The 23,360-nt window shown below is 39.5% G+C and overlaps 3 protein-coding genes across 5 annotated transcripts; 1 reads left to right on the plus strand and 2 right to left on the minus strand.

Moving 5' to 3' along the window:
- Positions 1 to 307: 307 nt before the first annotated feature.
- On the minus strand, positions 308 to 2,865 carry LOC116700336 (sialidase-3-like). Its single transcript, XM_032533441.1, has 3 exons — positions 2,498 to 2,865; positions 2,082 to 2,321; positions 308 to 1,968 (listed from the first exon to the last, which is right to left on the minus strand). The coding sequence occupies exons 2-3, from the start codon at positions 2,304 to 2,306 to the stop codon at positions 961 to 963; spliced, it is 1,233 nt and encodes a 410-aa protein (XP_032389332.1). The 5' UTR covers positions 2,307 to 2,321; positions 2,498 to 2,865; the 3' UTR covers positions 308 to 960.
- A 212-nt stretch (positions 2,866 to 3,077) lies between these two features.
- xrra1 (X-ray radiation resistance associated 1) lies at positions 3,078 to 8,178 on the plus strand. 3 transcript variants are annotated; one of them, XM_032533431.1, is made up of 17 exons: positions 3,078 to 3,426; positions 3,557 to 3,690; positions 3,788 to 3,859; positions 3,950 to 4,022; positions 4,117 to 4,214; positions 4,740 to 4,888; positions 5,653 to 5,757; positions 5,954 to 6,072; positions 6,196 to 6,248; positions 6,332 to 6,421; positions 6,509 to 6,602; positions 6,696 to 6,814; positions 6,923 to 7,090; positions 7,172 to 7,322; positions 7,423 to 7,538; positions 7,664 to 7,769; positions 7,854 to 8,178. In XM_032533431.1, exons 1-17 carry the CDS (start codon positions 3,315 to 3,317, stop codon positions 8,036 to 8,038), a joined length of 1,944 nt encoding a protein of 647 aa, XP_032389322.1. In that variant the 5' UTR covers positions 3,078 to 3,314; the 3' UTR covers positions 8,039 to 8,178. The 3 variants fall into 3 exon arrangements, with proteins under 3 accessions (XP_032389322.1, XP_032389323.1, XP_032389324.1); XM_032533432.1 differs by having other exon boundaries at positions 6,344 to 6,421; XM_032533433.1 differs by having other exon boundaries at positions 3,088 to 3,426; positions 3,585 to 3,690.
- A 9,476-nt stretch (positions 8,179 to 17,654) lies between these two features.
- chrdl2 (chordin-like 2) lies at positions 17,655 to 23,034 on the minus strand. Its single transcript, XM_032533436.1, has 11 exons — positions 22,844 to 23,034; positions 22,324 to 22,436; positions 22,095 to 22,188; positions 21,859 to 22,004; positions 20,644 to 20,737; positions 20,210 to 20,271; positions 19,420 to 19,588; positions 19,111 to 19,299; positions 18,851 to 19,006; positions 18,193 to 18,285; positions 17,655 to 18,108 (listed from the first exon to the last, which is right to left on the minus strand). Exons 1-11 carry the CDS (start codon positions 22,917 to 22,919, stop codon positions 17,975 to 17,977), a joined length of 1,326 nt encoding a protein of 441 aa, XP_032389327.1. The 5' UTR covers positions 22,920 to 23,034; the 3' UTR covers positions 17,655 to 17,974.
- Between the last annotated feature and the right edge of the window lie 326 nt (positions 23,035 to 23,360).

Below are 23,360 nucleotides of genomic sequence, written 5' to 3' on the forward strand. Positions count from 1 at the left end.
ATATCTTTGCTACTTCAAGAGTGCTGCATTTACAATTATAATTTTAGACTTTTCAGAGTCTTTTAAATCCCATTTTGCCCATTTTGTCTGAGGTAAAGCTGCCTAATAATTATGTACACCTTGATATAGGGAGTTGATCACTTTAGGCCACACACCCCTCATTAAACAAATACACATCATCTGATAATGTTTAAATTAAATTAGCATTTAAGTTTATATAGCTAGGAATTGGAGAAAAAAAAATGCATGAAAATGTCAATAAGATCAAAATACTCACTTGCCTAATAATTGTGCACACAGTGTAGATGTGGTACAGTTCTGTTGGTCTCTTCATTGATTAGCTGGATGTGGCAAGTAAAAAGTAAATGTTTATCTTTTCGCTCTAACTTGTCGCCCACTGTGACCTACAGAAATTGTGTGCCCTGACAGGCTGTGGCATAGCTAAAGTTTAACCGTGGAGTAGAAGGCATATGTGAATCAGAGTATACTTAATATAAAAAGAGGGACTGCGCATGGAGGAAACTATACGCTCTACTTCACAAGGCCTGCTATGATCTTCATATGAAAATAAAAAGAGGTAGGTAAATTCGCTCCCCTGCTCAGAATATACTGACAGTTTAATTAAGATGAAGAAATGGGCATGAAGTACTTGTTAAACATGCTACATACAAAGCCTGTTTTAAAGATGACAGCTGAGCACAGCATGCTTCAATGTATTAGTTTCCTTTCTTACACAGCTGATTGCATATTAATACTATTAAGACTTAAATTACTTTTGCATGTAAACAAGGAGACAACACACGACTCATGCATGCATTATCATCATCTCCAGACTGTACTGAACAGTAGAACACAGACAGATGTTACGGCACAGCATATTTAGAGGCTTTTGCTTGGATTTTTAGGTTGCAGGTGAAGGTTAGAGAGCATTGTTAATACAGAAATAAAGCAACCGCGAATTTAACGCGTCTTCTTGTCTTTCTTACTGCCTGTCTGCATGACATCATTGAGGGTAAACGACATGAACGCAATCTGCTCAAGTTCAGTGTCTTTCCCGCACTCCATCAGGCATGAAAACTGATCCTTGTCTCCGTTGTAAGCCAGGTCTGAGTAACCGCTGGGCCCGCTGTGGAGGATCCTGGGCCTGTCCCACCCGGATGAGTGCAGGGGGGATCGGTTCAAATACACCCCCATGTCCCTTCTACTCGACTTGTTAGTTGGGTGGATGAAGAGGAGCCAGGTTTGTGTGTCTGGAGACAAGAGCGATGTGCCGCAAGCTTTGCTTTCAGCGTCATCATTGGGGACAAACTCAGGAGCTGGAAAGCCAATGACGCTGCCTTGACAGCCTGAAGGCGGTTCGACAAGCTCTGGAGCAATGTGGGGTTTGTCAAAATACACACCGCTGTTTTCACTCAGGGCCTCACACCTGTGGCCTCCAGTGTTACGAGCATTGCAGTAAAGATGACTCCTGCCCTCGTGGTCTATGATCTCTGCCATCTCACATTCACATGACTTTTTTCGAAGCATCTTACCTATATGCCACGTCTGGCCAAAGTCCTCACTATAAACTGACAGTGCACGTGGGTAGACTGTAAAAGGAATGGGAAAGGAACAGCAGCGGTACGGGACATAATAGGCGTACGCTGGGATGATCAATCTGCCGTTCTCCAGCTGAACGCCGTGGCCCGGACCCACGGCAAATGTGGCCCACTTATGGATAGTTTCACCAATCACACTTTCTGTTAAGTCTCTCACTGGACTCCAGGTTTGCCCGTCATCGCCGCTGCTAACACAGCAAAGACGTGCCTTGTTCTTACCTGTGATGATTTGTCTGGGCTCTGTGGTGGTTCCCAAGATACAGATGAAAAATAAAAACAACGTTTTGCTGTTTTTTTCAAATACAGGGCAAGGATTCATAGTGCGGTGGTTTGGTAATGATGCTGTTGACAGCTCCTGACTGGACGACCACTGGAAAAACATAACACACAGACAACAGTTAAAAAGATGAGCACAGATATGTTGACACATATGAGTGTTAAAGCAAAGAGCGTATCTGCTGGTTACTGCATGTGAGTAATAACCTGAACAGATCCATCATCTTTAAACGTTCCTCTTCTCATGACAAGAATTTTGGCATCTTGGTCAGCGGGTGAGGATCTTTTCTCTGCAAAGGCGAGGAAGGTGCGACTGTGCCTCAGATAAATGAGAGCAGGAATTCTGTATGTTATCCCACTTGGCTCCTTTTCAAACAAAGTTGTTTTGACCGGTTCCTCTCCACTGCCGCTCTTTGATGATGTATTTCCCATGGTGGATCAGAGTTCCTGCGAATTCAAAATGTTCCAAATATATAACAAGTTTTGGCTTGTTTTCTTTGGTCTTGTTAAACAATCTTTGCATAGAAAGAGTTCACACTCCAACAGCTCCTCAAAGACACACACAATTGCATTGTTACAAATAGCATCTAATGTATATCGTGCATGCAAAACAAAACCCTTACCTTCACTTGTCAGTCTTTACATTTGTCACCCTTGATCTTTTCGTGAACGACCCTCATACCGTCTAATATCAAACCACAGAAGAGACCTCTGATGTTCACGATACGGATGCTATGGGCTCATCAGAAAAACCAGACGACGCTAGAACGACAGGCACAGTCGCACTCACTTCCGTATTCGCTTAGACTCGTCCTGACTGAAATACACGTTGACCTTAACTACCCACGTCAGCTGGAGCTCCAAAGACTCTGTTGTGTCAAGTATTACTCATTTTGTTGTGCAAACATCTTCATGACAGACATGGTAGCTACTAAATGTTAGAGGACAGGAGTTATCAGAAACATACTCCGGTGTGCGGCATCACGCATGCGCAATGTGGTCAATCACGATTAGACCCAATCCATCCAGGGCATAAACGCCAGCTAGCGTTAGCTAAATAAAACGAACACGGGTCGAACGTAAATTCACCTTGGTAAGTAATTGGATACCGTGTGTTATATATGGAAAACTCCGACATCTTCGTAATAATATGTTAAATGTCTTATATCTTAGCGTGGCTAGGTGGACTCTGTGGGTGGACTATTCTCTTATCATTGTATCCAATCTTTGATGTATAGGCTGATGGGTTTCTTCCGCTTCCGCCATGTTTAACTACTAATTACCGCCACCCTCTGGGCAGGAGGCGTAGCTCGCGACATGCTGTTGCTAGGATACAGGGCACTACAGTGTATCTCAAGATCGAGAAATATTGTAGCAAGTAGTCGGGTCAGTTCACTTCGTGAAATACGTAATTAACAAATGAAAAGTTGATTTCGATAAATGGATCAAAATAAGATGACTGCAGCTTCCTATAAATTTGATGATGGCCAGACTCAGAGCAATCCTACCAAATGTTTCCCACCCTGGACTTTACCCCGTCGAAAAAAGGAAGGTGGGTCAAGTTTAGCTAGCTTATTACATTTAAAAAAACAAAAACAAAAGAAAAAAACAAGGCACTTGTTATTAAGTATGCATTTGCAAATCTGCTGATTATATTGTATTCAATTTCCCTTGTCTTGTAGGTACTGGTCATTGGCTTGTGTCTTACAGAAAGGCCGAGGAGCAGAGATACACGGGTGTGCATAGAAGAATGAAAGAATCTGAGAACAGGGGGGCTGAGTCTCCATATGGTAACACATTAGATGGACCCTACTTGGTAAGACACTGAAATCTACGCATGTAAGAAGTGCTCATTTCATTAAAGATAGCAAGACCAGTTGGTGACCCCAAACAATTTCCATTTTATTTTGTAGCTCCAATTACATTGTGTTGACAAGCCTTCTGAGCTCTGCTCTGTTGACATCAGTGAGCAGAAACTGAATGCCGTAAGAATCACTTTTCACATCGTTATTACATTTATTTGGTAGTCTGTGGGGGGAAAAACAATTAAAGATGCTTTTCCTTACTGTGCACAGGTCAAGGCAGAAGACCTCAAGGTGTTTGACAATGTTGCTTACATCAATGCATCTATAAACTCCCTGTCTTTAGGTGATTATTCTTATACATCTTCCAGATTTACCTTCCAGAAGATTTCCTGCATCTTGCAAAAAGTTTGTAACTTTGAGAAAATATTTTTCTACAGGTTCTTTTAGCAGTTTTGTGTCTTTGAGAGAACTCAGTCTGGCATTAAATGGGCTTTGCAACATGAAGTTTAATGCTACAGACTTCCCTCATCTGGAGGTAAGGTAACTTTGAACTTGTATGTATGTATGTGTGTATATATACAGTATATATATATGTATGTATATATATGGAATATTAACAAGCTACAGGGTCCAACTTGGCATGATGTTTTAGTCCTTACAAGAACCTGAAAGCCCATTATTTCCAAAATGTATGAGCTTCTCTCACATCTGCAATTCTTTCAAAATAAGAGCTTTTAATATTAACTGCTATCAAACAAAGAAACCATGGACTGCCAATTTAAGTTTTGTGTCTCTACTGATCTATGGATCATGCAAGCTAAAAATGGAATTTTAGTATTTGTACTTGTTTGATGTTTTAGAAAAGTTGATGATGAGGTAGGGAGGGTAAAATTCATAATTCATGTTAGCGAATGGCAGAACACCTGGGAATCTAGAGAATGTGTATCTCAGGCCTGCACTCTGCTAATGAGTACTTGTAGTGATAACTCCTTTTGCTTTTTCTATTTTGTCTTCATGATTTGGTAATGTCTATCTTAATAATTTCTTTAAATCCTTACAGGTTTTGGATTTGTCTTACAACAATTTGTCAGCTGATGATATTGTTTCTATTGGTCGGCTCTCACGTCTAAAGGTTCTTCATCTGACTGGAAATCAGCTTCATCATCTTCCTCCTAATCTGGGTTCCTCCAGCCATGACCCAACTCAACTGTTAGTAAATAATTTTTAACGTAGCAGCAATACAGGAGTGAGACACCAAGTGTGTCATGAGATTTCCAACTTAAAAATGAATCCACGTCTCTGCTAACAGTACATGCTCATTTGTTTTGGGAAAAATAGCAAAAACACAAGTAGATAATTGATTAAACTATTGAATGTGGTGTGGCTTTTCTGGCCTAGGTTCACACAGGTCAGCTCTGTCCATCTTTGCTTTGCGTACACGCCTACTTCCCATTTAACAGCGATTACAAAAAACTTTGATATGAGTCATGGAATAACTGGCAGAATGGAAACGAACTAATCCTTTTCATAATGTTTTCAGCAACATGCAAATTCTTTCTCTAACTACAGTCTGATTGACAGCCACATAATACATTATCTTTCTTACAAAATATCACCATTTCTTTATTGTTACAGTTCATAAGTAACAATGATTTGTAATGGATTCAAAGTTTTTTCATTGGTATGATTTCATAACAGTTCATTACAGCGAAAGGCCACATTAAAATATGCATTTAAAAACAGTTTTCAAATTGACCAAGAGGGGGTGCCAAAATATTCCAAATTCACACTCCTGTTTCTGGTGAAACAAACGTAATGACATTCCATACACCTAATCTACAGCCAGGTATATAAAGCTGAGCAGTAAGTGGTGTGCACACATACTGTGTATAGCATGTTACTGTAACTTTACAAATGAATGTAACTAATATTGATCCTTACATGTGTGATTTGTGTTGTTTTTCTTGGTGCAGGCCGGCTAAGGAAGAAGACACACAGTTTAAAGCACTTGAAGTCCTGATGCTTGACGATAACAAACTGTCGTCTGGAGTCTTCAACAGTCTTGCAAACCTTAAGAGGTCATGATGTGGTTTGAAGTTTGCTATATCAAACAAAGTATTAGTTGAAGGGATACTTTGCCCATTTCTATCCAGCTCTGTGTCATCTTTGTGTGGGCAGTGCAGTGTGTGACTTCCCTCTGTGGCGCTTTTAAATCACAATGCATAACAAAATCTGTAGAAACATTTATTAAGAATTTATAATTGTCAATTACAGGCTAAAGTATTTAAACTTGCAGGAGAACCACATTTCGGATATACCATATTTGCAACTTGCGGGCTGTTCACAACCTTTGCAGACTTCTATTAAAGTGCAAGCTGAAGAAGAGGAACTTGGTAAATGCTCAACATCTGCTTGATCTAATTACTTAACATCGGACCTGTATGTCAGTTTCCTCAACATCCTCATAAAAATATGAAAATATTTAGTCATTTTTATTTTCTCCATCCTCTATTCAGCCCACACTGAGACAAATCCGAACACCATTGTACATTTTAAGAGCATCTCACAGGTAATGCATTCTACAGTTGGTGTTTGAGAAGTTTCATCACTGTGTTTCCCGTATTTCAAATCTCTGCATCGATCACCCTATAGATCTCTCACAAGGAAAATTGTGAGGAGCACTGCAAAAGATCCAGTTTCCCACTACCACAGCTTCAGTTCCTCAATTTAGCCAACAACAAGGTGTGTTGGATAATTTGTACCAACCAAATAACCACGACCCTTTTAAAAAAAAACAGCTAACGTGTCTCATCAGGGTTTCGTCATCAGATTGCAGAGGAGGAAGCACTGATGGCTGTTGCTCTTTTCCCAGTGCTGCGAGAAATTGACATTCACTCCAACCCTCTGACCACACAGAGAAGTGGTAAGGCTTCTCCAATGTGAAGCCATTTTTTTTTGAAGATTGGTTGTGAATTGTCAATGCTGAAATCACTTTTATGATTTTGTGTGAGCGCAGGAAACCCTCCCTTACTGACCTATTATCTCCATGAGAGACTGGGGATTACGATTAAGCGTAAGAAGACACAGGAGGCGGTGAAGCTACCGCTGAAGGTGTCCACTCATCCGAAATGGAAGGTTGGCTGTGCATTGATGTCTGACAGTGACCCTCCAGATTTCACTTTATGAAAAATGAACAGGAACGATTGATCTTTTGTTTTGTTTTTGGACATTTCTTTGTTGCAGGTGGAAGAAAGAATCCCAAAGATGCCAATGTTGATGGATGCACGCCGTCCTGCTCAAAGTCTGGTTGAGAAAAGTAAAATGACTGTCAAGAGAACACCAGAATCGGAGGGCAAGAATAGCCCAGACAACAACCTCCAAGAACACACAGAGCACTTCTTTGTAACTCAGGTTTGCAACTCTGTTTTATGTGGTTTTGATATACCTCCTCTCTTTTGGTCTCAACATTTACTGAATGTAGTTTTATCTCAGGCAACAGATGTTCCCCAATGTGAGTTTGAGCTTCAAGCTGATGAGAGAGAAATTGCAGAGAACAACGACGATGCCAATTCGGAAAGATTCACATGCTACAAAATGTTGATGGATGCAAAACCAGATCCTGATGATGTGCTGGAGCCCATCGGTGAGGACTGTAGTTTCACCTGCAGCTATTTATGTTTGGACATTTTTGTCAAGTCTTTAAAACCTTGGCTAAACAATTACCCCACTTTTTCTTTCAACAGGAATACAAACAGCTGTTCGGATGCTGGAACACACACTGAAGAATCTCAACGTTTACAGAGACTCAAAACCAAAACTAGATAGCATTCAGACGTCATACAGAGAAAGAGAGAAAAGGGTTGGATATATTAAATGCAACGCTCAATATTACCGTCAATGTATAATAATACTAGCAAGAACTGTAAAGGAGAATGTTATCAAGTACATGTCATGCCTTTAAAAGAGTAACTTTTCTATTCACAGATTAAAGAACTTCCACCTTTGAAGCTAATAAAGCATCCAACCGCAAGGGTTGATGAAATGATCAAGGAAATTAAAGAGCATACAACGATTAGAGAAGTCCCCCTAAGTATGCACATTTCTGATTCAATGAATGTCAGCTAAGTTTACCTTTCATAACCTGTCTTTACATAACATTTTGTTCTCTGTCCAGGCAGTGCCATACACGGCACAGGTGTTAACAAACAAGAGCGGGAGGAAGCTCTGTCGCTGCTGAGGGACATAAAGACAAAGCACAAGATGGTCCATAAGAAAACAATGGAACAAGCAGCCAGCATTGAGTCTGACAGAAACACCAACCAAAACACAGCTGCAACTCCACCTGCGCAGATGCTCTAATTTGTATGCAAGTGCTTAGCTAAACTGTGATTATCTACCTGCCTTAACTAACACCTTGTTGATGTTGACATACAAATGGTGTGAGTGGAATTGATGAGAAAACCCAGACATGTCAAAAATAAAAGTGGTGGTTGCATGTCGTCGTGCATCTTATTGACTTAACCTGAAACCTGCCTGTAAAAACAAATTTTATTTTGAAATGTACCAACGAGAAAACCTATAACCTAGCCTGTAGTAATCAAACTAAATCTAAGCAAACTAGGTCATGAGGGAGAAGCATTGGAAAGCTTCAGCGCTTATTATATTCCATTTGTGAGGTTTAGGTTACTGCTGATGGAACTGTGCAGTTTGCATCAACTGTTTGCCAACAGAGTTTAAATTGTGTACATTTGTTTCTGTCAGTGTTTCCTCCGGCCTAGTCTCAATCCACAACGTTTCACTTCCAGGATTGCTCTCATTCTGCTGGAAATTCAGCTGGATGTCCATTACCTTCCGCTTTCTTTGTGTTATTATTTTAAACTCTGAATTTCTGAGGACTGTGGTTAACTGCTCCTCAGATCTCTGCAGAGTTAATCCAGACAGATAGCTAGACTATTTGTCCAACCTGAGTTTTCTGTTCCACCAAGGCTATTCAGACTCAGCGCTTAACCCAAGATGATTGTGACTGGTTTATTTAATGCCAATAAACAAGAGCACGTTTTTCTTCAATCCCGGATTGCTGTGTGACTAGCCAGACCCTCCTCCTCCGCTGTTTTCGAGCATGCCCCTGAACACATCAGACAGTACTTACTAATATGTTTAATTCCAAAATTAAGGCAACATGTTGTGATAATTAGTGGAAGGTGTGGTTTCCAGCGTGCACCTTTTTTTATTTTTCATCTTCTGACCAGTAAAGCAAGATAACAGAGTCATGGAGATTGATAAAGGCCACTAAATATATAAGAGTTTTGCGGATCAGTTGGACTTTTTAAACATTTATACTGCAAAGTGGTAGGAAATGTCATAAGTGATAACTATGTCTAATATCTAATAGTTTGTTGAGTCTGGTGGACCTGCTCTTTTATTGTCTCAAACACAACAACGTATGAATTCAGGATTTGAAGTCATGCTAGCTACGTATAAAGCTAGCTGTGATATTTGTATTGAGCCAGAACAAGAGGATTTAGAGGATTTCAAAATACTTTATAAATCACTAAATGGTTTAGTGACCAAAAAACCCCCAGAAAACTGCAGATCCGCTGCTACTCTCAGTAAATCAAGGCTGAAGACCTTTCTTTTTGATGTTGCCTTCCTTCAAATGGTTCATTTCTTTAATGTTTAATTTCTTATACTGCACTGTAACATTTATTGTTTTATCTGTTTTAATTAATTATTAATTGTTTTTGTGTAAAGCACTTTGAATTGCCCTGTTGCTGAAATGTGCTTTACAAATAAAGCTGCCTTGCTTTGACTTGTGGAGCAATAATAGTTTATAACTTTAAACAGATCTCTGCAGCTCAACATGATTTACAATCATCATTTTTAAACGAATAAATGATTATGTTTTATCATACCATATGCTTGACACAGGTTAAAGTGAATGCTTTTTATTTCTAGTGATGTTCTTTTTTTGTTTTTCATTCCCTTTTTGATTTCATCGTCTTGTCCTTCATATGACTTTAATTCTTCTTCAGAGCAGCTTGCAGATGTGGAATGCAGGTTTAGCCCAGGTGGAATAAATGAACAGGTACTCTGAAGATATTTCCATGGGGTCCAACATTCTCATATTCATGTGTGGATATTTCTGTGTATTGAATGATGAATAATATATGTGCTGCACGCAGAAAGCAAAGGGCTTTGTGTACAGCCAGCAGCTACTGCATGGTTAAGTTGTCCTTCTATGACATGCTTCACATTCTCGTTTTTATTTTAAACTGTTACATTCACTTTTTTATCCAAACATTTTGAAATATTTCTTTTCTCTTTCCTTTTGAAATAACTTGAGTCATTGTCATCAATTATCAAATATTTTGCTTAGAACTTTTGCAATAACCAACCAACATTACACAACGTGCTATTCTTCCAATCACACAAACACTGAAAGCAGTAACTTTGTTGTCATACAATTTAAGAATCTTCTATTATTCCTCAAAGGACAGTTTCCAAAAACAAATCCCAAATATTATAATTAATAATAATATTTAACACAATACCATACAACGCCATAAGGATAGTTTATATATATATATAGAGAGAGATATATAAATATATCTCTATAAATATATGACAGTGTATTGAACAGTGTTGATCTGTTAAAGAATTTAACATTTTGAAAATCAGTAGTTACATGATCAATGCTATCAGGCAAAGACCTGGCCTTCAGTCTGAAGGTCTGGTTGGGATCTTTTCATCTTTAACAGTATATTTGATGACAAGAACACTGTGCCAAATGGCAGCGATTTGACATGCTGCAGAAACGTCATTTTCCGGTCCGCTGGAGCTCAGTTCTACTCAGCAGAGCTTGTCGGTGTTGCACAGATATCCCACAGTATCGGACACAACAGCTGATGAATACGCCTGATGCTCGTTGTGATTGAATTTTATTATAATTGTAATACATCTCTTCACAATTACTGTGTTTTTCTCACTTTTACGGCTCCATCTAGGCTTGAGTGCAGCTCAAGTAAAGGCCTTCTGAGGACTTGTTGTTTTTGTGATGGATGTTGATCTTCAGCCAGTGAGTCCTGGCTATCATTTAGAATACTGTCACTAAGTCATTTTGAAGTGACAATGATTAGCACTTCAAGCATCTGCGGTTGCATAAGTGCAGTGTTTCATGATGGAATTCTAGGGAGAAAATGGACATGTAGTATTGAGCATGAGGTTGTCATACACATATGTTTTCCATGGTTGGGGGCAGTGATCAGTCTCAGTAACAGCTGTTATAGTCCAGGAATTCAGTAGACATTCACTGACTTTATCCCAGATTTAAATACCTCCTAAATAACCAAAAATCTGAAACAATCTTCCCCACATATACATATTCACAAGATGGTGAAGAATAGTATGAATGTGTTTAGATGATTACCTTCCTGCGTTTGTCACTAGTTGTTTTGTAAGTAAACCTTCCTTCGTCTGCATATGTTTCTGATAACCGTCATAAACCTACTGAAGCCGGCCTCTGCCAGATTTACGCTTTCCAGATCTCTTCGTGTGCACTGACAAGTATATCGCTCAAAACAATTCAACAGTTGTTTTATTAAATACTACAAATTAGTTCTTATGTTGCATTAACTTTTAATGCATAAAATGAGTCCTGGTTGCACACCCTCACCTCTACTTTTCTCTTCAACCCTGAAATATTTTGGTATCAAGAGCTATATTGTAAGGGGGAATACAAAAGAGTACACAACTGCACGATTCCCTTTTGAGTCTGATCTGGCGATCAGTACGTAATCAAAGTGAGTCAACATCATTATGAAATACCATCAAACAGAGCAACTGTTAAAGGTACTCCAGTGATTTTGTATTGCACTTCTATAAAGTTGGGAGACTCACTAGTGACCTATTAAAAAAAGATGGTCAAAATTGAAGCAGCAGAGGTTTAGATATCCTGACTTTTAATCCCATTGTTTCAAGCCCCCAAAACACTGGCTCCTACACTTCCCACAATGCAACTTGATGGCATCTTTTATTAAAACCTCCGTCTCGGATAAATGGCCACATCGTATTCGTACTCCACACACCGTAACACGGGGTTTCTGTTATAAATTTGCAGTCTCTAAACCCAAGCTGAGATAGACCAGATGACATCACTAGTGGAGCTCACCCACTGCTAGCACCAGCTCTGATCTGCTCGGATCGGCTCGGATCGGCTCACCTCTACTCGGACGCGGTGCCCCAGCCTCCATTTTCCATTCCAGATTTAGTACCGCCTCATGCGTAAAGCAAGCATGGCTGGTTGTCATAGTGACACTTCAGGAAACTGCCATGACCCAACGCGACACACACACAGAACGTCGAAGGTGTGTTGTTTTTCATTCTCGGTTTGTGGCTGTTGAGACAGCCAGAAGACACATTTTGTTTCAAAAGAAGCTGGTGGCAGCAAAAAAACGCATCTAGCTGAACCATTTAAAAACGGCGGATTTGTTTGGGAAGCCCCCTTATGTCTCCCGCAACGATGACGCAGTGAATAGGGACGATTCTCTCGGACCAATCAGCAGGTTTTCACGTCACATTTTGGTATCGCCTCAGCTTGCGTGAAACCTCGTCGGAGGTGATACTAAAAAAAGTACCTGTTGGCAGTTTCCAGGGACTTTTTGTCATAATGTAAAACCAAAAAAGTCTAGTAGAGTTGAGAACAGTTGAGCAGGTACCATGTCATCAGGGTTCTTTCTTCAGAGCGCTCCCCTAAGCCACAGACAACATTGTGAAACCGTTTTCACAGTAAGTAAATTGGTGGAATACTCCTTTGAGATTCTTTACTTTTGATTCCTCCAACTTAATTCCAATTTCTAATTGTATATTAATGGCTTTTCAAACATCACCACAATCATCTGGCCTGCTAATGTTGGTTAAACTTACTGACCTCATGGACGCATGCATGCTAAAGAAGTGTAAATGATCTATTAATGTGACAAATAACTTTAAGACTGAAGATAATTACACAATCCGCACATGTCTGCAATTAGTTTCATGCAAAAAAAAAAATTATTCCAAGGTTTATTTGTAGTAAGCAAAAAATTAAAAGCCAGTAAAACTCACGTCTCTTGATATTTTATTGGACTCTTTCTCACATCAACATCAATACAGAATGTAAGTTGGGCTTTTCCTCTGTAACCTCTTTTGTTCTTAGCCTGACAAACTAAGGAGGTGAGTTAATAACTGAAAACACATTTTCATCCATATAACTAACCCTGGCAGAAGAGTAAAATACACTCTGTCATAAAGCAAAAATAGCAAAAGACATGGTGGAGAAATGCATCGATGGTCTGTGTCTTAGGCAAGACAGATCTTTGTTTATATATCTGTACGTGTTTTTTTGTCTGTATATTTCAGCGCACATTCTCACATCTGGAGCGGTCATTGCTGCAATCAAGCCTTGAGAAATGTTTGGGTAAGAATAGTTTGACTCTTAAATTGAGGGCCAACAGTTGAGCTTTGAGAATAACCCTGTGGAGACTCAGACACCAGATTTGGCTCAGGAAGCATAGGCCTGAATACCTCATCAACACTCCTCATTACTAAAGTGCCAAATGAGTTCATTGCTGATCGGACCTATTCATTATTTCTTTTGATGAGACAATTGAACTGTGACAAACTACAGTTGTAATTCTGGAAAGGCTGTGGAAACTCTGGCTAGCATCCAAAACCAGGCCATTATTAGTTACAGATCATAACTGAAAAAAGGCTGTATGTCTTCTTCATCCTGTGAAACAAAAGATCTCGCTTTGTCTTTAAAGGTCCACAGTCACTTCAAGCCCGTGTTTAAAAGTCGGACCTTTAAACTCAGCTGCTCAGGATAATGGGATGAAGAGCAGTGTTCATGACATGCATCCCTGCATTGTCCATGTTCTCTTGGCCCGACTCCAATCCTCAGCTAAAATGATCAGGGCCAACTTAATTAATGAGGGAGAGGGTGTAAAAAACAGAGCACTTGATAGATTTCGGAAGTATTTTGATGAAGTATAAACTCAGGGGTTCTGCTGAGCACCTTAATCAGCTATGAAAGCAAACACATCTATCAGACTTAATTAACTTAACACAATTTGGCTCCCTTTGAATCAAAATTCTGCCTGATTGATTTGCAATGCTTCAGTTCCTCACAGACACTGTTTGCATCAGCGAGGAACTACCTGCTGCAGCACAAGAGAAAATGTTGTATTAAATCTTTTGAAATTAATTCAGCTGCTTTTATTTTCCAAACAGCGTGATTACTGCATTGAAGTCCTTCTACGTGATCTTTTCCGTGACATGCATTAATTGATGTTCTCTGATAAATAAAATAACAGCAAATGAGATTTGTTAATATCACAACAATTGTCTCAGAAATACCTTCAATCCTGGGCCGAGTCATGACCCGGAGTCTCAGATTTTCTTTACTTCTCACTAAATCTGGGCTACATGGCAGGGTGGAGGACACATACACAGAGAGCAGACCGACTGCATGATTTATACCTACTGACTGCCCCCAGCTGTTACAATTGCCAGAGCCAAGACTAAGCATGCATAGCTGAATTGGCCCGTGAAACAAATTCAAACATCCACAAAATAAAGACTGATAGGATTTCCATCCAAGACAAAGATATCAAGCAGTGCCAGATGATGCAGTGTGTTTGTTGAAAACCAATCTGTCATATTCATCATTCAATGACCAGCATGGGAAAATGGCAACGTGAAAATGTTAATTACTAATATAAGTTGGCAGCAATAAAGTAGAACACCCCCTTGCTCACCCTTGTGACTGAAACAGTCTCTTTGGACAACCAAGGGAGAGACTGTTATAAACTGTCAGATCCAACAGCTTACTCAAAACTATGGCGGCCTTTTTTGTGAGAGTAATTAAGGCATTCAAGGGGAGTGCGTCCGTTTCAAAATATTGTTTCATGCCTTTAGTGAGAGAAAGACAGGGCTGCCTGGCGCAAAGTGTGGAAGAAACACAATGAGTCATTGTGGGAGGGGAGGGGATATAGAAAGCACGTCAGGAGAGCACAGACTAGGGAAGCAATATTATTCTGAAGCGCCCACTCAGTCTACCAAATCTGCAGTTGCACACTGACTGAATCATGGGAACCACGGTGATAATTCGACACCTGTTGATCAAACAGGCCCGGGGACAGACTGCACACGGTGCTGCTGAGCAGAAGGCTGCTTTCACGGATCATGCTTACAGTACATGGGTATTATGGAGCTCAGTATATCCATTCCGACATTGTCCATCGCTGTGAAATTTACATTTTTGGGTAGGAAGTATTAACTACTTCATGAACTGTGTTTTGGAAAACACAGATTAGTTTTGTGGCCTACATTTAGATCTGACAATTTCACCAATGGAAAATAATCCCCCCTACAAAATTTAAAAAAAAAAACATCATTTTGGAGTGATCTACAAGGTTTACGTTTACAATGGGCCCTCTGATGGCCAGGAAACAATGCCAGAATATTTATTGCACTAATAGATTTGTGGGCGACTGGTAGTATCGTTTCCATGCACTTACTTGTAAAAAATAAATAAAACAGGGCATCTCCAAGGCTTTAAAAAACTAGAATTACTCCCTTGCGGTTATAGGCCTCCTCCAACCAGTGCCAGTTTACATCCATATATGTCCAATCTCATTTGTTATATATACAGTGAAGACTTTAAGGAATTTAATAAAAGGTATTAAGTGTATTTTGGGGCAAAATGGAAGTTATCACTATATTGACATGTATGATTCCAGTGAACAATTTCCAGTGAGAAACATGCTGTCTTCACTCAGAGAGTGGGGGGGTGGCATCAAGGTTTGGAGCTCAGCAGTCTCAACAAGCGGTTAAGGAAGGCCGGCTTGGTGATCACGTTGGAACTGGACAGGGTAGAGACAGTTGCGGAAGTAAAAAGCTAGCAATTAGATATTGCATTCCAGATAATGGGAAGGACTGACAGACAACCGAAAAATATAATGCCTCTGGCCACGGATTTCACAAGCTTGGATGCATAAAATAAATGCAATGGGTTCTTACCACTTGTTTTGGTTGCCGTGACCACAATCCTGACATTATTATCACCATTTGAGTTGATAAAGTGAACACCAACATTTGGCTATTTCTGATTAACTGATTTCCTCTTTTTAGCTCTGTTTTTGGTCTCCACCATCTCCTGAGTGAAATATCTGTCTCTTTAGCTGTGTAATGATCCACTATGTTCATCAGTTATTCGCCAACTTTGTCTTTCTGCTATTTGGTGCTAGTTGTACTTTGCAAGAAGTTGTTACTGCTTTGCAGTTTAATGGCATATTGCAAAGAACAGGGAGAGAGAGCCAGCGTGCCAGTGCACAGAGGTATTTTTTGCATGTTGGATCAAGTGTAAGGTTTTTTTTAGGTCCTATCCTAACCAGCAGCCACTCATCAGAACTTTGGTCTCATCGTGGCATGATAACAATAACAAGTGATTTTTATGAAAAAGCTGATGTTGGGAAAATATTGTGTGTGTGAGTTTGGGGTTTGAAGGGAGTTTGAACATCTGTTTTTGATTTCCATGCCTCTGATAACATTTCATCTCCAGCGGGAAAACGGGTGTTAGGACCGCTCTGCTGCGGCTGGCATGCAAACCATAAATGAATCAGCAAATCATTTTAAAGCAATGCCTTCAAAGACAGCTCTGAACTCTATGAGCCACCTCCTAAGCCTGTCTTAAGTACATGTTCCCAGTGTCTTACTGAGTATAGTTCCTTGCAAATGATTTCATTACATGGCATGTCAAGTTATAACTAAAAACAAATCGGACCATGTTTACTGCTGTAAAACACTGACAAAACTTTATGGGTTAAAATTGTGTGCAGAGATACAAAGTGCATTCAGCTACATCAACTATGACCACTTTAAAATACAAACATTTCTGGTAGAATGTCATTAAGCTGTAATAAAAAAGCAAATCCTGTGGCTGCATAAAAATAGCTACAAAACATCTATATTTTGACATCAGACAGAATTGGGAAGGCTGTTTTCTCACTAACAAATTGCTGGCAGACTGAACCCCAATGCAATGCCTCTGTTATGGTTTCAGTTTTGTTCCTGCTTCTTTTTCTGCATTCAGTGTTTTCTCCCTGGTCTTGTGGTGTTCTTGTGTCTGTTCTGTTATTCTCTGTTTTCTCCCTGGTCTTGTGTTATTCTTGTGTCTGTTCTGTTATTCTGTGTTTTCTCCCTGGTCTTGTGGTGTTCTTGTGTCTGTTCTGTTTCCTTTTTATTTTGATAGTCTGTTCCCCTGTCTAGTCTTGTCTAGTTTTACTTCCTGTGTTTTCCCACCTGTCTGATTGTCTTGCCCCGCCCTGATGTGATACACCTGGTGTAACATCTCTTCCTCATTTTGTCATTACCTCCTGTACTTAACCTTTGTGTTCCCTTTGTCTCTTGTCAGATCCTTCTGTGAGTTTGTGTGTTCAACGTTTGCCTTCCCTGTGATCCGTCTTCCCCTCGTGAGTCTTACCAGTGTCTGTGTTCCGGTTTTTGGTTTTCTTTTTCCTTGACCTTTTGGATTTTTGAGATTTGGGATTTTGTTTTTGGCATTTTGATCCCTGTGTTTCCTTGGACTTTTTTTGTAAAATAAACCCTCAGCTAAACACTCTCCAGTTCACTCTCTCTGTCATCTCTGCCTTTGGGTCCTAATTCCGCTACATTTGTAACAGCCTCTTGCTACTTAAAAATAGTCAAATGTATATACACAGTAAGCATACAGCAACCAATGCACTTTAAATAAGGTGACACCTCATATTTACAATAAATATGTTGATGGTCATATTACATCCTTAAAACACCCTTTACATTCTGAACAGAATGTGGCCCCTTGCACAACATATTTTACAACACAGATTATTTTCATATGGTTAAAGCAACTGGCGTGTTTAAGAAATACTGATCCCAAAATGTCCTCAATCATTCAGTAGATGCACTATACATTTCATTACTGAGTCAACAAAGTTGTAACCCCTAAGTTATTAACTGGATACTGAGGTTGACATGACAGTTATAAAACACTATTATAGCCTGTGTTTTGTAACCTAATAATTTACATAAAAATATGTGATGATTAAAACATGACTGACAACAATGTATCAGTCAATAAACAATATTATAAATGAGTAATTCCACTTGTATTACAGGAATGACAGGAGACCCAAGTGCAACATGCATAAATGAATAAAGTATGTACTGTATGTTATTGGGAATATCGTTGTAAAAAGAGAGTCAAGGCAGCAAAAACCATCAGGGTGAACACAGGTCTTCTATCAGCTTGGGATTTAGAAAGGCGACCATCTCTCGTATGCCATCTTCACACAGTGTGGTCTGAGGAGCTGTGCTCAGATTTTCTCTCTCCTCTTTAAATTTTCTCCATGTCCCTGGAAAAAAAAGAACTTTAATATAAAATCTAACACCAGAACCAAAATAGTGGATTTCAAAAATAAAGGAATCAAGAAACAAACCTTCATCAAGTGTTGTAAGTAATGTGTAATTTTCTGGATGATCCACAATGTCTTTTCTTTGAACGTAACCAATTTCCATTAATTGTAACACACCTGCATAAATAAAGAACTCAGATGAGAGTCATACATTTGTGCAGCAATACTTGTCTTATTTGTCTTAAATGAATAGTTTGACAATTTGGAAAATACTCTGTTTTCTTGTATACAGCGGTTGTTCGAAACACATTTGTTTGTGTGTTTCTTTTAAGCTGGAATTAAGTTTCTGCCGAAATAAATAAAAACCCAAATTCCTTTGTCTTTGTACCATGAATGTTAGCGTTTATTGATTTCTTCTATGTGTTCTTTACATTGAGGTTTGCTAAATGGCACACTGCTTTCTAGTGGACACTTTATTTTAATTTTAATACTCAAAAGCCTATATAAGAGTAATTCCAGCTTTAGTTGAGAAGACTAAACACTCTTATGTCTATACAATAAATACAAAGGTACTTCCAAAATCATTCAACCAGCACTATACTATACAAAACCAAAGCATAAAACAGGCTATATGCCATATGCTAAAGCTGAGCTAACTGCCTGCTGTGTGTAGCTTCATATCTAACTGACAGATATCAGAGTGGTATTAATCTCAGTTGCCACCAGAAGTTAAAGTAGTTACCTTCGACAGTCTTCCATACTTGCACTTCAACCTCAGCAGTACTTTGTCTTTCAACAGCCATGATCCTAACAGTGTTGGGTGAGTTTACTTTATACACCAAGAGGTTATTTTTATATCCGAGATAACACTGGGTCTGGTTACGTTCAGCTTTACTTTCTAAAGAGACAAAACAGACACAAGTTGTGTGCATGGTGTTTATAGCCAAGAAAACCTCATGTCAGTATAAACAGTTCATTATGTCATGAGCCATGTTTAACTACCTGCACAAGTCTTGCAGCACTTTCCCGCTGATTTCATAGGATGTGGGCACGGGTACTGGCTGGGACACGTGATGCGTTTACAGTCCTGGAGGCCATCAGTACAAGTGCACAGGATGCACTCCAGGACCTTACCCAAAACTGGGTGCCAAAGGTCTCCATGAGAGTACGTCTTGCCATTGTATAAGCACGCTGAGAGAAATGGAATACAGCTGAGCATTGTGCTGCATATGGAAGCAATCGTAAAGTTGTGAGGAACATGCCTATAAAACCAAATACCTATACAGGATCTTTGTTTTGACAACGTCTCACCTCTTTGGTGTTTTCTCTGCAACAAAATCTTCACGGTGGTCTCTGAAGCCCCTTTGAGGTTGAGTTTACTGAGGCTCAGGCCTCTGGGAGAAGTCCTGACTCTGGGTGAAGTGGCACGGTCGGACCGCACCCTGCTCTGCTCTCCAGAACACTGGTCAACTGAATGCCTCTTTTTTTAAACACAGATATTTAAAAAAAAGAAGTTATCTTTCATATTTTCAGCTTTTGGTTTTACTTGCTTTTCCCCTGAGTGATAGCTGAAGGAGCATCATAGCCCTAAGTCATAAAAGTTCTTTGCCTGGCTCCAGATCGCTGAATCACTTCCCACACCTCAGATTCTTTCAGCAATTCAAAAACAACAACATTTCAATTTAGTCTTATTGTCAGTCCAAGTGGTTTATGAATCTTGAGGGGAAATTTGACAGTGTTGTCTTTAATGATTACAGCAATATGGACATTTCAGAAATAATCTGAACAATGTGATGCCATGTTGAGCAAATCATCCTCCCAATGCTCAAGGGAAAAATATTAATTTGCCCGCCTTCTTGCACAGGGAGATCAAAACTGACCATCTACCCTGAAGCTGGTAGTGATCTCAGTGTTATGTTCAAGGACCCGTCATCAGAGCAGACACTTGCCTGTGAGACCAGTAACTTGTAGTTAAGTGCAACTGCTCAACTGACAACACCACATTGCTTCCACTACATTTAAATATATTTTTAAAAATGGTCAAGTTTCATGTGAAAGCAATAGGAGATGTTAGTGTTATGATGAATAAGCAAGAACATACAACGCCTCTGTTCAGTTGCTGGTTTCCATCCTCAGTTGATGAGGACCCACTGGTGCCATGATCTAAAAACCAAATAGGAAAAAATAGCGTGAGGACAATGTAATTAAGACAGAAAATATAACATTAGGGCTGGGCTGTAATTCAGAATGATTGTATAACGACTTTTAGTGGAATTGTTTCATATTGTTATGATAGTATAGTGACTTTTTTTTAGTGCATGAAATGGAACATTGCATTGAACATCATTTTGATAATTTTCAGTGTAATTTTGTATCTATTTGTATTATGTGATATAAATTAATATCAGAAAAAAACACATTCTTATTACTCAGCCAATGCTCTGGCCTAATCTGCATGTTTATGTCCTAAAAAACCTCATTGCAGGTTGGAAACAGAATAAAGCCATTTTTATCATTTTGGAGGAGTTTGACTACCTTTACACACCAAACAGCAGGTATCTGGGACAGAGACTGGTGAGGAACAGGTGATGGGTTGGCATGTTTTCAGAGCACAGAAAATGTTTCCATTCTGAGAAAAGAAAAGGAGGGAAAGTTTCTTATCTTCTTAAATTTCCAAGTATGAACTCCATAGAGCAAGACTTCAGTACTCCAATGTTTGTGCAGGCCTCTTGAGACCTGTTAATTTATTAATATTGCCTCACATTTATGTCACTCAGAATCCTAGAGACAAAGTCCAAACAAATAATACCAGTGTCTTCTGCGATCTAATGTTCTTGAAAAATACCAAAAATATTCTTCTGCCAAACATAATGGACACACTCAGACATCAGTGGTGGCTGAGCTGCTATGCAAGGTGTCCTCCGGCTTATCTGAGACAATAAGGATTCAGTGTCTTCCTTAGGGCACAAATAGTTAAAAATAATGGACAACATGCTCATAGCAACCTCAGGACATCTCGTGTCTTGTAAAACTTGCTGAGTAATCCATTTAAAAAAAAAAAAACTGCAGTAAATCATAATCCCACTGTCTTCTGTGAAACATGGGAAACCGATATCTTAATAAGCAAAGCTGTGAGAATGTTACATTGAAATCAGGCCTTAACAGATCAGAACAGTGCAAAACGAATAGAACAAGTAATTAAGAGATCCAGATCCAAGTGTATTAGGATAAACGCGACTGGTACCGCTCTAAATTTTTATTAGGAATCTTGTTGTGACGTATATTGTTGTGTGTCGTCTCATTGGAAACATCTGTTAATACACACCACTTAACAACTCATAAAATCTCACATCATGCTGTCTTTGAAGGACAACTCCAGGGTGATGTCAATATTGGCTTCACTTCCACTTTCCTCTCTGATATCTGCCTTTAGTTTCCTAAATTATTGTACCGATTACAACCACGCTGAGCCTCCACACAAACCGAAACAAGATGCTTTCACCAGTTACAGATTAAATGGAATTTAATGATGTATTTACACTTTAACTGGATAGTATTAGCAGCATTACTAAATTAGAGGGCAAAAATACACACACACACACACACACACACACACATATCTAAAAATTTTCTCTGCATGGAATACAAGATCCTTTAGCATTCACTTAATGTACATCAAGAAATTAGGTTTTTTTTCTCGACTTTGGTGGTAGTGCTTGAATAAGCTGTTTAATGGGAAAAGAAACTTACAGAGCATGTGCACATAACACATTGATTGCTTTGCTTGGAGGGGAAGAGGTCGAGCTTTGTGAAGGTCTCCCCTGGCTGATAAATACTTCCATTATACCTGCAGGATTTCACTGAAGCTCGCAGCCCTGCAGGGATCCTGGGCTCATCTGAGGAGGGCACATCACACAAGACAGCAGTGTCACCCACTAAATCTCTCTAACTCACAGCTGATAGGGTGTTAGAGGAGGGCAGTCTACCTGTGCATCTTGGACAACACTGGCGAGGCTCAGCTACTGGGTGTTCACATGGCAGAGCAGGACACTTGATTGTGTTACATTTCACATGACCTGTCTAAGAGAGAGTTTACAAGCACACGAAAAAAAATCCCCAAACACAGAGTTCTTCAGACAGTCGAGCAGTGTTAGCGTAGTCTAATATTCCTTTAGATGTTTATTCAGAAGTGATAAATAACGTGTTCAACGGTACCTCTGTGCAGACACAGCGCATACAGAACATGTACCCGAAGGGCTCTAGGTAGGGATGCCAGCTGTCTCCTGGGCTGTATGTCTTGTCTTTGAAAGTACATACCACCCCGGACCCTGGGTGTCAAAAATGAGGATGAGCCACATGTGGCGCAGATGACCGTCGATATAAACGCTTGAACTAAAACATTTTCGTCAAAGTGTCATCAGCTCAAAGTCATGCAAGCCAGGGGAAAACATAGGAAACTGCAAATGAATACCACTGATCCCACTTTATCCCATTAAAACAAACAGAAGTTTAACTTTTGGTAGCTTCTGTCACAGACTTATGGGCCTATAAATTGGTTTCACCACAAAACACTTCAGTTGCACCCAATGGTTAACGCTAGAGCAATAGAGGATGTTCATCTTAAAATATCTGTTCAGTTTTTGGCCGAGTCCGAGAAAACTTTCCTTAAATCTGATTAACATGGTCATTGTCATTGAACAAGCCAGAATAAGCATCAGCAGGATTTAGCTCTTACCTTTCCGGGGTTTTAGCTCTGCATCTGCAAACCAAATGGTGAAAAAGAAGAAAAACGTGGACTTCATTTTTAACATGTGCGTGACTTACTGAGTCTTCAGTGCGCAATAAGTGTGTTTCTGCAGGACAGAACCTCTGGACTTTGAGACAAGGATACAAAAATGTACATCAAACTGTTCTTTTGGTTTATCCATGGCGCCCTCTTCAGGAGATTAAAGGTAGAGCCAGCTCAGGAACAGGGAGGACAGTAGAGGATAAACAGCAGAGTGACTCTACTATACACAAGACACGGTATGGAGTGATCCCATTACAGATGTGAAGGAAGTGTTGAGATATTTTACTAAACTATATGTAGTGACTCCACACTCTTCAACTTGACCACAAGTAAATCCTGCATACCTTTCCTAAAGTGGAAGTACATACACATAATACATATTGGCAGCTAAATTTACTTGAAATATCAAGAGTAAAAGTACTCATTAGGTGACTGGGTGGCCCCTTTCTATCTACTATTAATA

This window comes from Etheostoma spectabile, chromosome 13 (assembly GCF_008692095.1).
Source record: "Etheostoma spectabile isolate EspeVRDwgs_2016 chromosome 13, UIUC_Espe_1.0, whole genome shotgun sequence".
NCBI lineage: Eukaryota > Metazoa > Chordata > Actinopteri > Perciformes > Percidae > Etheostoma > Etheostoma spectabile.